At 44.8% G+C, this 14,021-nt stretch overlaps 1 protein-coding gene across 3 annotated transcripts in view; it reads right to left on the bottom strand.

The window, feature by feature from the left end:
- Positions 1-7,613: 7,613 nt before the first annotated feature.
- FSIP2L (fibrous sheath interacting protein 2 like) overlaps positions 7,614-14,021 on the bottom strand; it is a 71,313-nt gene continuing 64,905 nt past the window's right edge. For all 3 annotated transcript variants that reach the window (XM_085006514.1, XM_085006513.1, XM_085006512.1), the window contains 3 exons: positions 13,003-13,046; positions 10,728-10,794; positions 7,614-7,821 (listed from right to left, as the gene is read on the bottom strand). In XM_085006514.1, the coding sequence (XP_084862640.1) occupies positions 7,682-7,821; positions 10,728-10,794; positions 13,003-13,046 (251 nt within the window). In that variant the 3' untranslated portion in view covers positions 7,614-7,681. The remainder of the gene's footprint in view (positions 7,822-10,727; positions 10,795-13,002; positions 13,047-14,021) is intronic.

Consider the following 14,021-nt stretch of genomic DNA (forward strand, 5'->3'; position numbering starts at 1 on the left):
AAGCCAAACCCAGCGTTTCCTTGTGCGTCTCAGTACCTACCAGTTAGTTCTTGCTGTTTTTTGGTGTTTACTCTCTTCCTTCATCAGGCCTGGCACTTCCCCAGCCAGGTAGTGCTAGAATTTAATCATTTAATCCTAGTTATCAGTTTGCTAAGTGGGGGTGGGTGAGAAGGAGGGGGGTTGGTGCGTCAGTGGCCTGGTTGGGGGAGCAGTGCAAGCTCTTATTTGGGAAGGGTGGCCCCCATTGCAGTCTGAGGGCTGGTGGCGGGTAGGGTGTCTGGCTAGATGTTCTACCCCATGTTTCAGGGTTCCGGGGTTTTCTAACCATATGAAGTCATGTGGCCTGGACAGCAGCAAAGCAGACTTGCCACATGTTAAATATTGAATATTTGATCTCCCTTGAGTTGTGCAACTGTTATGGCCTCTTTGTTGCTGCGCCGTGTCTGCTCCTGCACTGTGGGAACTAAGGGCCTCTTTGGAAGCTCCGCAGGAGCCCTCAGCTCTCACACTAAGTCTTTAGCTATTTATTAACTGTCATCCATTTCTCATTACCCTGCTGCAGGGTGTCGGTACAACCTAACAGTATCCAGCCATTTCTACTGTCTCTGTCGACCTTGTTCCTCCCTTGTTTTCAAATTACCACACCTGTAAGGCCATTCTCTGTTTTCCCAGGTCACCTCCAGAGAAATCTGTGGCAGTTGGACACACCATGCCCCCCCTGCCCCCCCGCCAGGACAGTGTCCCTTTTGCCCACCAAGCAGTGACTGGAGAGTCTGGGCCCCATTTTACACAGCCTGTCTTCCTGGACCACCCCTGGCATCGTTCGTCATAGTTTGGGTTCTCTGAGAAACAGGTACCAAGATTGGATTAAATACAGAAGATATTTCTCAGGGTGCACACCTGTGGGGGAGAAGGGGAGGGAGAGGAGAGCTGTGGGACTCGATGGTGCAGGAGAGTGAAGGAGGGTGGGTAGAACATTCTTAGGCTTTGTGGTGCAGTTCTAAGGACATTTTGCAGGGCGGATGTGTTTTTTAAGAGAAACAGTCCACCGTGAGCCCTGAGCATGCCTGCCCGTTCTCAGTGAGCATCTTTAAAGCAAAGCTTATCTGTGTCTCTGGATACTGCGCCATTTCTGTAGGGCAAGGTGATCACAGTGTCACTGCCATTTAACTGCTCGCTTCCTGAGGGAGGAGCACGAGTTTGTTTGTTCATTGCTCAAAAAGTCCAGGCCCTTGCCTGTGGTTTCCTCAGCAGTGAGACAACCCCCTGCAGGGGCAGCATCCCTCTGAGCCTGTTGCATTGCCCCGTGGGACTTGGGGACAGGAGAACTGGCAGAACTGAGCTGATACTCAGGCTGTTTGCCATGTGGTCATAAGCTGTCTTGTTCTCCCCCCTGAACGCTCACTGTCTACTTTCTGCAACTGTGAAGTAGTGTCAGGTCTGTTATCCTTTGTGAGGGTGGGCTTGTCCCCCCACCACCCAACAGCATTCTTGACCCAAACAAAGCCTATTAGGGAAGTCCTGTGTCTCGCAGGAATGACCTGTCTTAATATCTCTGCCATACTCTGTGGTTGGCTGAGAGCAGACCATTGGAAGTTTGGCCTTGGTGACAGTTAAGTGATAGTGGGAAATGCAGTAGCGTTGGATTTCAGAGCTCAGCAGCTGTGGCCATCAGTCACTCGTGCTCCCTGCAGTCAGAGATCTGAGAGGCACAAATACACCCTGCACTATGCCCAGCCTGAAACAACCAGCTTACCATTCGTTTAGTTGATCTTTGGCAACAGTGAATGTTTACTTGTTCCTTTCATGGGTTTACTTCACAGAAGACAGTTGCAACTTGGTGGTGGAAAAATCCCCAGTGACCTCAAAGCGAAACAGCCACAGTGAATGAAACGCTCATTAAGAATGCTTTTTAGTTCTTGGCATATCACTATTTCTTTCATGTGGCCTAATTAACACCCTAGTCTGCGAGTCTCTTTTTGCTTTCTCCAACCTATTGGAACATGTATCTAGTAAGTAGCTGTCTTGGCAGTTTATGGACTCATTGAATCCTAAATTGGAAATAATCCTTATCTGGCACAGGACCCGTGAACATGTTTTGAAGCTCTTTGAAAGGAATAACCTGGTCATTGTCTAAACGGTACGCTAGTGAAATGTAAAGTGCTCTGCGCTGTGCTGTTAGGACCAAAGAATAAAGTAAACATTTACTAATGTCTTTTATCTGAAAATGTAAACTTAGAAGACATAATTTGGGTGTGATTATTTGCACTGGAAGGATTTAACCTACCATCCTTCCTTCACTAAATAGGTGGCCCCTGATTTTTGCAAGTGTTACTGGAAACTGTGTCATAAAATCTATGATAAGAACAGCTCATGTTTTTTAGTAGGAAATAATTAATAGTTACATTTGTGATAAGCATTTGGTATTCTATATAAAGTATGACCAATAGCATGTCATCAAAGATACATTGGTTCCAGAGTTCCCGTCGTGGCGCAGTGGTTAACAAATCCGACTAGGAACCATGAGGTGGCGGGTTCGGTCCCTCCCCTTGCTCAGTGGGTTAAGGATCCGGTGTTGCCGTGAGCTGTGGTGTAGGTTGCAGACGCGGCTTGGATCCCAAGTTGCTGTGGCTCTGGTGTAGGCCAGTGGCTACAGCTCCGATTTGACCCCTAGACTGGGAACCTCCATATGCCGCAGGAAGCGGCCCTAGAAAAGGCAAAAAGACAAAAAAAAAAAAAAAAAAAAAAAAAAGATACATTGTTTCCTAGATGATTTTTTTTTTTTTTTGTCTTTCTAGGGCTGCACCTGCGGCATATGGAGCTTCCCAGGCTAGGGGTCTAATCAGAGTTATAGCTGCTGGCCTACGCTAGAGCCACAGCAACGTGGGGTCTGAGCCACAACTGCGACCTATGCCACAGCTCATGGCAACGCTGGATCCTTAACCCACTGAGCGAGGTCAGGGATCAAACACACAACCTCATGGTTCCTAGTCAGATTTGTTTCCACTGTGCCATGATGGGAACTCCAGTATTTTTAATAATTCATCTAGGGGAGTTCCCGTTGTGGCACAGCGGAAACAAGTCCATGAGATTGTGGATTCGATCCCCGGCCTCCCTCAGTGGGTTAAGGATCTGGCGTTGCCATGAGCCTCTGGTATAGGTTGCAGATGTGGCTTGTATCCCGAGTTGCTGTGGCTGTGGTGTAGGCCAGAGCTATAGCTCCAATTGGACCCCTAGCCTGGAAACCTCCACATGCTAGGGGTGCAGCCCTAAAAAAAAAAAAAAAAAAGCACAAACCCCCCAAAACTGGAATTATGTGCCAGGTTCTATAAAGGGGCAAAACCATATGACATGTGTTAAGTTACTCTGAGGTGTATGGTTGTTTCCCAGCTATATAGCTATTATAATTCTATGTTTAAGGCCAACGTACTCTCTATAATGAACATCAGTCCAAAATTTGGCTACCTTTTGCCAGCTTAGAATTTAGAAGAGTATCTTGGGGATAATTGGAGATGACCTACCATCGTTAAAGAAGCTGTTCAAAAAAGTGTAAACTGGGAGTTCCCGTTGTGGCTCAGCAATAACGAACCTGACTAGTGTCTATGAGGATGCGGGTTTGATCCCTGGCCTTGCTCAGTGGGTTAAGGATCCAGCGTTGCTGTGAGCTGCGGTGTAGGTTGCAGACGCGATTCGGATCTGGCATAGCAGTGGCTGTAGTATAGGCCAGCGGCTAACAGCTCCAATTTGACTCCTAGCCTGGGAACCTCCATGTGCCACAGGTGTGGCCCTTACAAAAAAAAAAAAGTCTAAATGAATGCTTTCTTTTTTCTCATGCCTCATAAGAAGTTGAGGCTTTTGATATCATTCCATTCACCTTAGGTTATGGTTAGAATTGGTTTAGGCTTTGATGTTGGTGAGGATTGTGATGATGTTTTGCCAAGAGAAAGGCATTTATTGAACTTATCTATGGAACAGAATCAGACTCACAGATTAAAAAGAACAGACTTGTGGTTCCCAAGGGGGAGGGGTGGGGGAGGGCTGGACTGGGAGTTTGGAATTAGCAGATGCAAACTATTATATGTTGAACAGATAAATAAACAACAGGATCCTACTGTATAGCACAGGGAAGTATATACAATATCCTATAATCAACCATAATGGAAAAGTGTATGAAAGGGGATATATATTATATATATTATATAATATATAATATATATAACTGAATCATTTTGCTGTACACCAGAAACTAACACATTGAAAATCAACTATACTTCAATAAAAAATTAAAAAATACATTCTTTCCCAAAGGACCTTGTAACAAAAAAAGCATTTATTAGTAAGCAGCTAACAACAGCAAAAAATTTTCATCATTATTAATTTTATCATTATTAATCTCTAAATTCTCTTTGAATTTTTGTTAGTATACCATATTATAGATAAATCATAAAGTATACTGTTTAATTATTAGAGCACACATCTTATTTGTGTTGATTTTACTTATTTTATATGTGCAGTTCTGTGTGTTTATATTGTCACTATCCTTGACATTTCCAGTGGCTGTATAGCATGGTTTCTTGACAGTACACCATGCTGGTGGCCCACTTGGGTTGTTTAAATTTTTCATCATAATTAGTAATAGTTAATTTTTCATCATAATTCATAGTACTACTATGAACATTTTTATGTAAAGTCTTTTTAACTTTTTTCGTTTTCTATTATTTCCTTGAACCGCATTCCCCAAGGTGGAGTTACCAAGTCCAAAAGTACAGATAGAACCATAGCTTGTCTTACTTATTGTTAGATTACTTTTCAGAAAGATCAAATTTGTGAGACCATCAAGCACCATAAAGTTCAAGTATAATTTTCTCCCTGTATCCTGGGAGACACTGGATTTTTATCACTTTATTCCTTTTTTTTTTCCTGCTCTGAAATGTTATTGTGATACCTTCAGGTTACTATAATTTGCATTTTCTTTCATTGCAAGTGAGGCTGTGCATTTTTACTTTTTAGTGCTTTCATCTTTTCCTTTATATTTAAATGGTTTCATCTCCAAGGACTGTTGACACCAGCTCATACCTCATATATTATTTTTTTTTTCAGCTCATATAGTCTTAATGTGTTTTGGCCAGTGCTCTTTGAACAGCTATGGCAAGTGCCTTTCCTCCCATTCTGGTGCTCACCTTTTGACATTTAGTTCAATAGACAGAAAAATTTTTAAAATAAGGACTGACTTAATTTGAAGCTACAAATGCAGCCATAGAAACAGACCCAAGAATTGACATCAGGATATAGCAGCTGTCAAACAGCATGCTTGCATTCTCTCTGTCCTATTCTCACTTCCCTCCATCTATTCCTCACTCTCTGTTTTCTTTTTGAGGGAGGATGTTCAATTAGACTTCTTTCTAAAGTCATATGATATTACCCTTGTTATCCATAGACTATCTTGGGAAGGATATTTGAGCCATTAGTAATAGAAGAGAGCGCTTCTGGAGAGTAGAGCTGGGTAGCCGCTGAGAGAGGAGGGGGAAGGAGCCTTATTTTGTACCTTTTGTTACTTTTGAATTGCAAACTGAGATTTGTGTTAATTTTTAATAAAATCAATTAAAGCCATATGTAAGATTGGCATTTCTCATTATTGTGGACCTTTAAAAAATAACTTTAAAATTTATACTGTTGCATGTGATAAACTTAAGTATGTAAAGGCAGAAATGAGTGAGTAGATGATGGCAGCCAAATCTGGGTGTATGTGATATTGGGGCAGAACTGCCTGCCATTCTATTCACTAAAGTTCAGTTAACATAACATCTATGGACTGTAGGTATATCATAAAGGAAACTTACTTACTTGCCTAGGAATATTTCCCTTGGCATTTTGGATAAGGCTGAGACCTTCCACTGACCTAAATTCCTCCATAAAGCTGGGGTATGAGAATGACTAGTTGAGTGATCTTCATGTGTGCTGAGTGGAGAGGAGGAGGCCAGACTGGTGGTTTCAGCACCAGAGTGGTATTTCAGTCCCTTAGAAGTACTTTCTAGCCAAGAACTGTTTGAGGCCAGATGGCAGGTGCATGTTCTGATTTGCTGTTTGTTATTCTTTGACTTTGGTGTTCTTGGTGGGGCTTATCCTTTCTCCATTGATTGAGTTTTGGTACGTGCAGGGGCACAGGTGTGACTGGAAACCCTGAGCATCCCTCTGGCCACATTGGTGATTCATGTCTCTCTCTCTCTCTTTTTTTTTTTTTTTTTGCTTTTTAGGTCTGTACCTATGGCAGCATATGGAAGTTTCCAGGGTAAGGGTTGAACTGGAGCTGCAGTTGCTGGCCTACGCCACAGCCATAGCAACACTGGATCCAAGCTGCATCTGTGACCTATACCACAGCTCATGGCAATACCGGACCCTTAACCCACTGAGTGAGGCCAAGGATCAAACCCATATCCTCATGGATATACTAGTTAGGTTCTTAACCCACTGAGCCACAATGGAAACTCCTGATTCATGTCTCTTAAAGGGGCCAGGAGGATGTCTAGAGGCTTCAGAGCCCCCCTCCCCGCCCAAGGAGTCAGATGTCTACAGTGCTCTAGGTGTTTGGGGATGGACTTTGGAAATGAACTTCCTGGGAATCCCTCAACATAATATGAAATGGGTGGTGTCCCTGAGGCCATGTACCAATTTGACTTACACTGTCCAATAAGGGAACATGAGGCACTAGCTCCATGTGGCTATTGAAATTAAAATAAATCAATATGAAAAATTGAATTCCTCAATCGTATTAGTGACAATAGCCACATGGGGCTAGTGCCTCCTGTACCAGACTGAGCATTTTCATCATCGTAGAACATGCTATGGGACAGTGCTAGGCTAAATCCTTCAGGCATGGCAGCATTGTACACAGCTGTGTGACCTGAGGGGCAAGGCTTCCTGGTGCTTCCTAGGCCTACCTAATCCTACCAGTCCTTTGAGGATTGCCTCAATTTCAGTTCCTCCAGGAAACTACCCTGACCACCCTGCTCACAGCAATGACTCCTTTCTTTGAATCTGTAGGGTACCTGAAATAAGGGATGGCACGCTATTTTATTGATGTCATACTTTTGCTTCTAAGTTAGTCTCATCTTCCCAGCAAGGCTGCAGGGAGCAGAACTTAAACCCCACACTGCCTGCAAGATGCATCTACACGTGAGGCTCGGCTTCTCTTTTCACCCCAAAATGCTTATCGAAAGCATCTATCAAACCCTCCTTTCCTCCAGCTGCCCATTTTGTGCTTTCTTGGCTCTTATTTTCAGTATTTATAAGGATCAGTGCGTAGCAGTGGTTAACGAATCCGACTAGGAACCATGAGGTTGCGGGTTTGGTCCCTCCCCTTGCTCAGTGGGTTAAGGATCTGGCGTTGCCGTGAGCTGTGGTGTAGGTTGCAGACGCGGCCCGGATCTGGCGTTGCTGTGGCTCTGGCGTAGGCCGGCAGCTACAGCTCCGATTCAACCCCTAGTCTGGGAACCTCCATATGCCGCAGGAAGCGGCCCTAGAAAAGGCAAAAAGACAAAAACAAACAAACAAACAAACAAAAAAAACCAAAAAAAAAAACCAAAAAAGAAAGAATCAGTGCGTAGGACACAATGTCATATTTCAAAAACCATTTATTTTTTGAGGAAGGTCAACATGCTTATTGATGTCAGGTGTAGCAGCCTCAGCTTCTATCTCCATGAGGGGGTGAGGGTGAGGAAGACTTGGGAACATGAGCAGATCTTGAAAACATTTTGGACAGAGCCGATGATACCTTCCTCATCATTTCAGACCCCTGTTTGGATGTATTGGGCTTATCAGAGTCTGTGAACAAACCAAAGAGAAATGTGGTTATTTACCGGGCTTTCTAGTTAAGGCTGTCGGGCTAGGGGATTGATAATTTAGGATTCAGGAAGAAGCATTTATATAATACAGTTTGGTTTTTAAAGTGCTTTCACAGAGTGTCTTTATTTTGCTCCTTCTTTCACCCCTGGGAAGGAAGCAGGAGAAATTCGGTAAGGTCAGATGCTTCGTCTAAGGTCACGTGGGTAGAAAGTGGCCAAATCTGCACTAGGAGCCAGGCTTTTGGATGTGCAGGACAGTGCTGCACCCCCTGCACCATGATGCTTTTTGAGCCTGCTAGGCAGTGCCTTGCCTCCCTCATGCTAGCAGATAACTATCCAAAAATCCTATGAACTAATTCCCCGTGAAAAAGTAACTTTCACCTCTCAACAGTACAAGTGTCCATTTCAAATTGTTCAGTCAAAAGCAGCAGTGCATTAACAAAGGCTATAATTTCTCCCTCACTTTGGGTAAATTTTCAGTTGACTGACCCCAAGTGATCTGTTTGTTGTGTGAGCTATAAAGGACTTGTGTGGTCAGTAAGAGTCTCCATTTAGACCCATTTTTCTGCACCACTTGTTTTGTGCAAAGGGCTCTTAAAGCATATCACAGTTTATGTTAACAAAATGATTGCTGTATCTGCAAGGACAGAAATGAGCATTTATCTATGTTGCTGATGCATCATGACAGATGTCATGAAAAGACACAGGGCAATAAAACGCATACCTTCTTATTTCCAATAAAAGACAAAGTTCTCCTATATCTCTTGCAGTTACCTAGTTTTTATCTTCTCTAGCAGTATAGCCTTGGAAACCTCAAATATCTATGATGAGAACTAAGGTAGCAGATAGCAAATGTACCCCCCAGTAAGGGGGAAAATAGTTTAGCTTTTCAGATTAATAAGGTAGTATTGCAAACGTGCTGATAGTTTAAACGAAATAAGAACAACCTAGAAATAAGTAAGGAAAAAGCCAAAATCTGCAGAGGCAAAGATAAAGACTTGAGAGATCTCATATGAAAAAGCAAGACAAAGACTTAGTTACCGGATTGAGGCATGTACTGTAAGACCATATTCTGAAACTCTCAAGGGGAAAAATAAAGTTTTGCTTTTACAATTTGTGGGATCTTGTTTAAAATGCAGATGCCTGGACACCATTTCCGTGAGACACTGACCGTACAGGCCTGCAAATAACCATCCCGGTGATCCTGGTGCAAGTGGTACCTGAATGACCCTTTGAGATGCTGTCCCTGGTTTGTGGTCCCTAACAGATTCTGCATATGGTTCAAGATTGGTGCTGCCTAGAATAACAGCACACACGAAGCTCATCCCTAGGGGCACAGGGAACCCTTTGGCTAACAAGTCGTACTCCTTTCAAATCAAAACTGCTGAAAAGAAAAATCAAGTCGTAGGTGTGGCATTCACAGTGTATTGGAAGTAGGGGTAGATACTATGTCAAAATGAAGCCAGGTTGGTGAGACCAGCTCTCCTTCAAGACACCCTGATGATGCTTTGATCAGCTTGTGGGCAGCACTGTGGGGTTCACCTGGCTGGCACTGGTCACTCTGAACAGAGAGATCTGCTCAGGGTGTTTATGGCCAAAGTGAATGGGTCATGATGCGTGCCAAATGCTATAGAATGACACTTCACACCATGAACTGATTTAGATTCCCAATAAAACCCTATTTGTAAAAAGCACACTATAAGCTGTAATGGGTATGTCTTGGTCTTGGTCCAGATGTCCTCCTTTCCTTGTGGGTTTTCATAAACAGGCATCAGAGATTTCTAATGAATTATTCTCTATGGGGCTTTTTTTTTTTTTTTTTTTACCACTTTGAGCATCTTAGCACAAGGTGAGCCATTTGTGCATTTCTTCCTCCATAAGTTCTTACTGGAGCAAAAACATGTTATCTGAATTTACACCTACTACCCAGTGAGTTCCTGTAACGTGCAGAATGCAGGGGTAGGGAGGAGATGTCCCTGTGTCAAACTGTAAGTTAAAGAAAAAGGGGAGTTTCTTCTTCAATTGGACATGCTAGCTGGAAACCTAGGTGGATCTTTTCTATTGCCAATGAACTCTGCAGGCTGTCCTTGGTCACTGGCCAGTTCAGAGATGCAGTTCTGAGATGTAGCCCCTGGCTGGCAGGAGAAGGAATGTGGGTTGAAGCCACAAGACCTTTGAGGTTTGAGCCCTGGCTCAGCCACTTGCTGGCTGCACAGCGTGAGGCAAGTCATTCGCTTCCATTTTCTTCTCTGTGATAAATGGGACTTAAGACTTGCCAAGGGAGCATGGGGTGATAAGCTCTTTCACCTTAGTGACTATTACCTTGTCAATACAATGGAGAGGAGGCTTCATAGGGTACATATGAGAATGCCTGGTACAGCTGATACCTAATAAACACTACTTGCAGTACCTGTCACCCCTCTGCTGTGAGGTTCAAGTCAGAGAACTGCAGTCTCTATACATAGTAATATTATTCCAACCTAATACTGGTGGTGGGTGGGGGTGCTGCAAGGCAGGAGCCACTCACTGCAGGGGGGTGAATGATCAAAATTCCTATATTCAAAATGACATAATTGAGGAGTTCCTGTCATGGCTCAGTGGTTAGCGAACCCGACTAGCATCCATGAGGATGCGGGTTCGATCCCTGGCCTCGCTCAGTGGGTTAAGGATCTGGTGTTGCTGTGAGCTGTGGTGTAGGTCGCAGACGTGGCTCAGATCCTGTGTTGCTGTGGCTCTGGTGTAGGCTGGTGGCTACAGCTTCGATTCAACTCCCCTAGCCTGGGAACTTCCATATGCCACCGGTGCGGCCCTAAAAGACAAAAAAAAAAAAAAAAAAAAAAAAGACATAATTCAGAACTTTATTATAAAATGGCAAATATGCTGTACCTGAAATGCCATCATTTGAAGAATGTAGGCTGGCCAGGGCACTTTCGCGTTGATAGAGGGTGACAAACTGCCAAGACAAAGATGAAATACTAGCTTAAGCCTCTGCCCTTGGACAGTGAACATGAGAAACACCTGGAAACCTCAAGGGATGGAGTGCAACCATTGTAGCACCGTACACAGTAATCTCAGTGCTCTGCAGTCTCAAGGAGTTATTTTCTGGGACTTGGCTCTTCTCAGACATGACTTCTCATAATCCTTGCCAATTATGACACCCAAGATTGGCCCCAGACTTGGACAAGAGCTGCTCTTGTAGGATAATTTCAGGGGCTCAAGTGTCCTGGGTCACAAAACATGCTAGCCATGCTGCACCCTCCCTCCTGGAGCTGGGAGTAAACAAAACATTTTAGACCCTTCTCTGAGTGAAGATAATGGCCTTAGGGAGAGAAGGATGAAGGGGAGGTCCATTTTACTCTCCCAATCTCCTTTTAAATAATTCTTAACAATTGGGAGATGTGGAGCAAGAAAGTGATGGCTAGGGTTGCAGGAGACTGGACATGGTAGGGCAGAGAAGGTGGCTCGGATGCTGGCTTTGCTGTGTGGACTTCCCATCACCTCCTGGAATGAAGAGGCAGCGTGATCGCTGAAGGGCCCCAAATAGGCTGGGGGAGGTGGCTGAAGGGTAGCTATTCCTTGCTGGTGGCAGTTAAAAAGGAAGTGGCAATGAAGCAAGGCCCCTATGCATGCCGCCTGAGAGAAGCCTGCTTCATCCTGATGGTGCGCAGAGCAGAGTCATTATCATGAAAGTTTTGGATTTGAGGCAGTTTATGGATGAAGACACTGCAAAATAGGATACTTAAAGGGATAACTTAGGGCAAGGACAGTCCAAGGAACTGGTTCTCAACCCTGGCTGCACAACAGAACCATCTGGAGAAATATTAAAAATAAGCATGCTTGGACTCCGTCCCAGTTGGACAGGAATCCCAGGGGGTGGGCAAGCATTGGCCTCTTCGGAGTTGCCCAGGTGACTTCGGCACAGCCAGCTTGAGAATTCCTTTTCTAAAGGAAGGAGGAGGACAAGCAGGTGCTACTAAATAGCCAGACACGGTAGTTTAAGTCAGTAGCCCTTAACACTGGCTTACAGTGTTAAGGGTCACTGGCTTAAAATCAGCCAGGAAGCTTTTAGGCCCAGGCTGCAACTCAGGCCAACTGAATCAGAATCTTTGGGGGTGGGCCCCGGGCATCGGTGGTTGTTAAAAGCTTGCCAGATGATTCTGAGGTGCAGCCAGCATTGAGAGCCTCTGCTCTGTAGTAGATCCCAAATAGGGCTGTCCATCAGATTCATGATAAGAGGTGCTGGGGGACTCCTGACAGAGATGAAATCGGGTTCTGATGGCTAAGGCTGTTAGTTCAACAAAGTTTGCTGGGCATCTACTTTATTTCAGTCCTGCGTTAGGTGCTGAGCATACAGCTATGAACAAAACAGACAAAACACTTGCCATCATGAAGCTTATGTTCAAGGGAACATAGAGTCTGCTGGAGGATGAAGGCAGGGATATCTGTCTGCTTTGTTCACTGCGGAACCTCCAGCTCCTGGCACATAGTAGGCACTTGATAAATATTTGATAAATAAATGATTAAATGGTGACCCGAGCCCTGTGAAGAAAAATAAAGCAGGATAGGGGGATTGTGTGTGTGTGTGTATGTGTGTGTACACATGTTGGGGCAGTTAAAGTGAACGAAGAGGAAAGCAATGGTGATAGAAAACAGAGAGGAGGACCTAGTTGGGGGTTCCCTAGGAGGGCCGGAGGGGAAAGGTATTTCCTGGGATCACACTAAGGAGTTGGCCAGGTTTCTGGAAAGCTGCCTACAAAGGGTAGCTTGCAAAGAAGTTGGAAGCAGCACTCATTGCCCTCAAGCAGTGCCCCTTTCTCTTGGAAGCTTCTGTTCCCTCACTGCCCTCATCAGGCCCTTCGCCTGGGCCTACCTGGGCGTGCGCTGGGACTCACTCCTCTTCAGCCCTTCTCCAGAGGCTGCCAGAACAGAGCTAATTGTCTTGAGATACTGACTGAGGGGCTTATTCTGTGCACTTCCACAAGGACAGTGATTTAAACCAGGGCTCAGCCTGGCTGGGAGAGATTTGGATGTGGGGCAGTGTGAAGGAGGGAGTCCTTGCTGATGCCTCTCAGAGCATACCACAGCCCCACCGAAGGCAGCCCCTCATGTCTCTCAGGGTGCTGCCAGCTCACGCCGAGGGGGGCCAGTGAAACATACTTACCTTAACACTGCTTGATTTCTCCAGATCCAGACAGTCAAAACTTTCTGGGATCAAAACACAACATTAGAAAACAGTTATTTCAGAGACATGCACACATTTTGGCACAAAAATAATGTCAACAATTTCATCAGAGAATCACAGAAACTAGGCAGACTGGAAAAGCTGAAAGAGGTGAGATCCCCCAATTCTGGGCTCAGGCCTCATCTCTCCTCAGAAACAGGGATGATGGAGTGTGCCGTGTGGGAGGGGCACCGGCCAGGACAGGAGAGGCAGGCGCTGCAACTGGCACAACCAGCCAAACTCTGTGGGCCTCTTTGCCCATCTGTAAAATGAGAAACTAGACTGTGGGTGATTTCTGAGGACCCCACCAGCTCTCTGCTTGAAGATCGTTTTTTAAAAAATGTTGAATGACAAAAAGACAAAAAAAAAAAAAAAAAAGGGAGTTCCCGTCGTGGCGCAGTGGTTAACCAATCCGACTAGGAACCATGAGGTTGCGGGTTCGGTCCCTGCCCTTGCTCAGTGGGTTAACAATCCGGCATTGCCGTGAGCTGTGGTGTAGGTTGCAGACGCGGCTCGGATCCCGCGTTGCGGTGGCTCTGGCGTAGGCCGGTGGCTGCAGCTCCGATTCAGCCCCTAGCCTGGGAACCTCCATATGCTGCGGGAGCGGCCCAAGAAATAGCAACAACAACAACAACAACAACAACAACAAAAAGACGAAAAAAAAATGTTGAATGAGGATGCCAGCTAAAGGAATGCTAGATGAAGTCAGCCATACAATGAGACACCAACATCCAATGCTTTCACTGACATGTGGAATCTGAAAAAAGGACAGACGGAACTTCTTTGCAGAACAGATGCTGACTCACAGACATTGAAAAACTTATGGTCTCCAGAGGAGACAGTTTGGGGGGTGGGGGGATGTGCTTGGGCTATGGGATGGAAATCCTGTGAAATTGGGTTGTGATGATCATTATACAACTACAGATGTGATAAATTCATTTGAGTAATTAAAAAAAAAA

Source organism: Sus scrofa, chromosome X, assembly GCF_054392235.1.
Source record: "Sus scrofa isolate SSC_HxYL_T2T_F1_AM1 chromosome X, Sscrofa_HxYL_maternal_Yorkshire_Landrace_v2.0, whole genome shotgun sequence".
Classification (NCBI taxonomy): Eukaryota; Metazoa; Chordata; class Mammalia; order Artiodactyla; family Suidae; genus Sus; species Sus scrofa.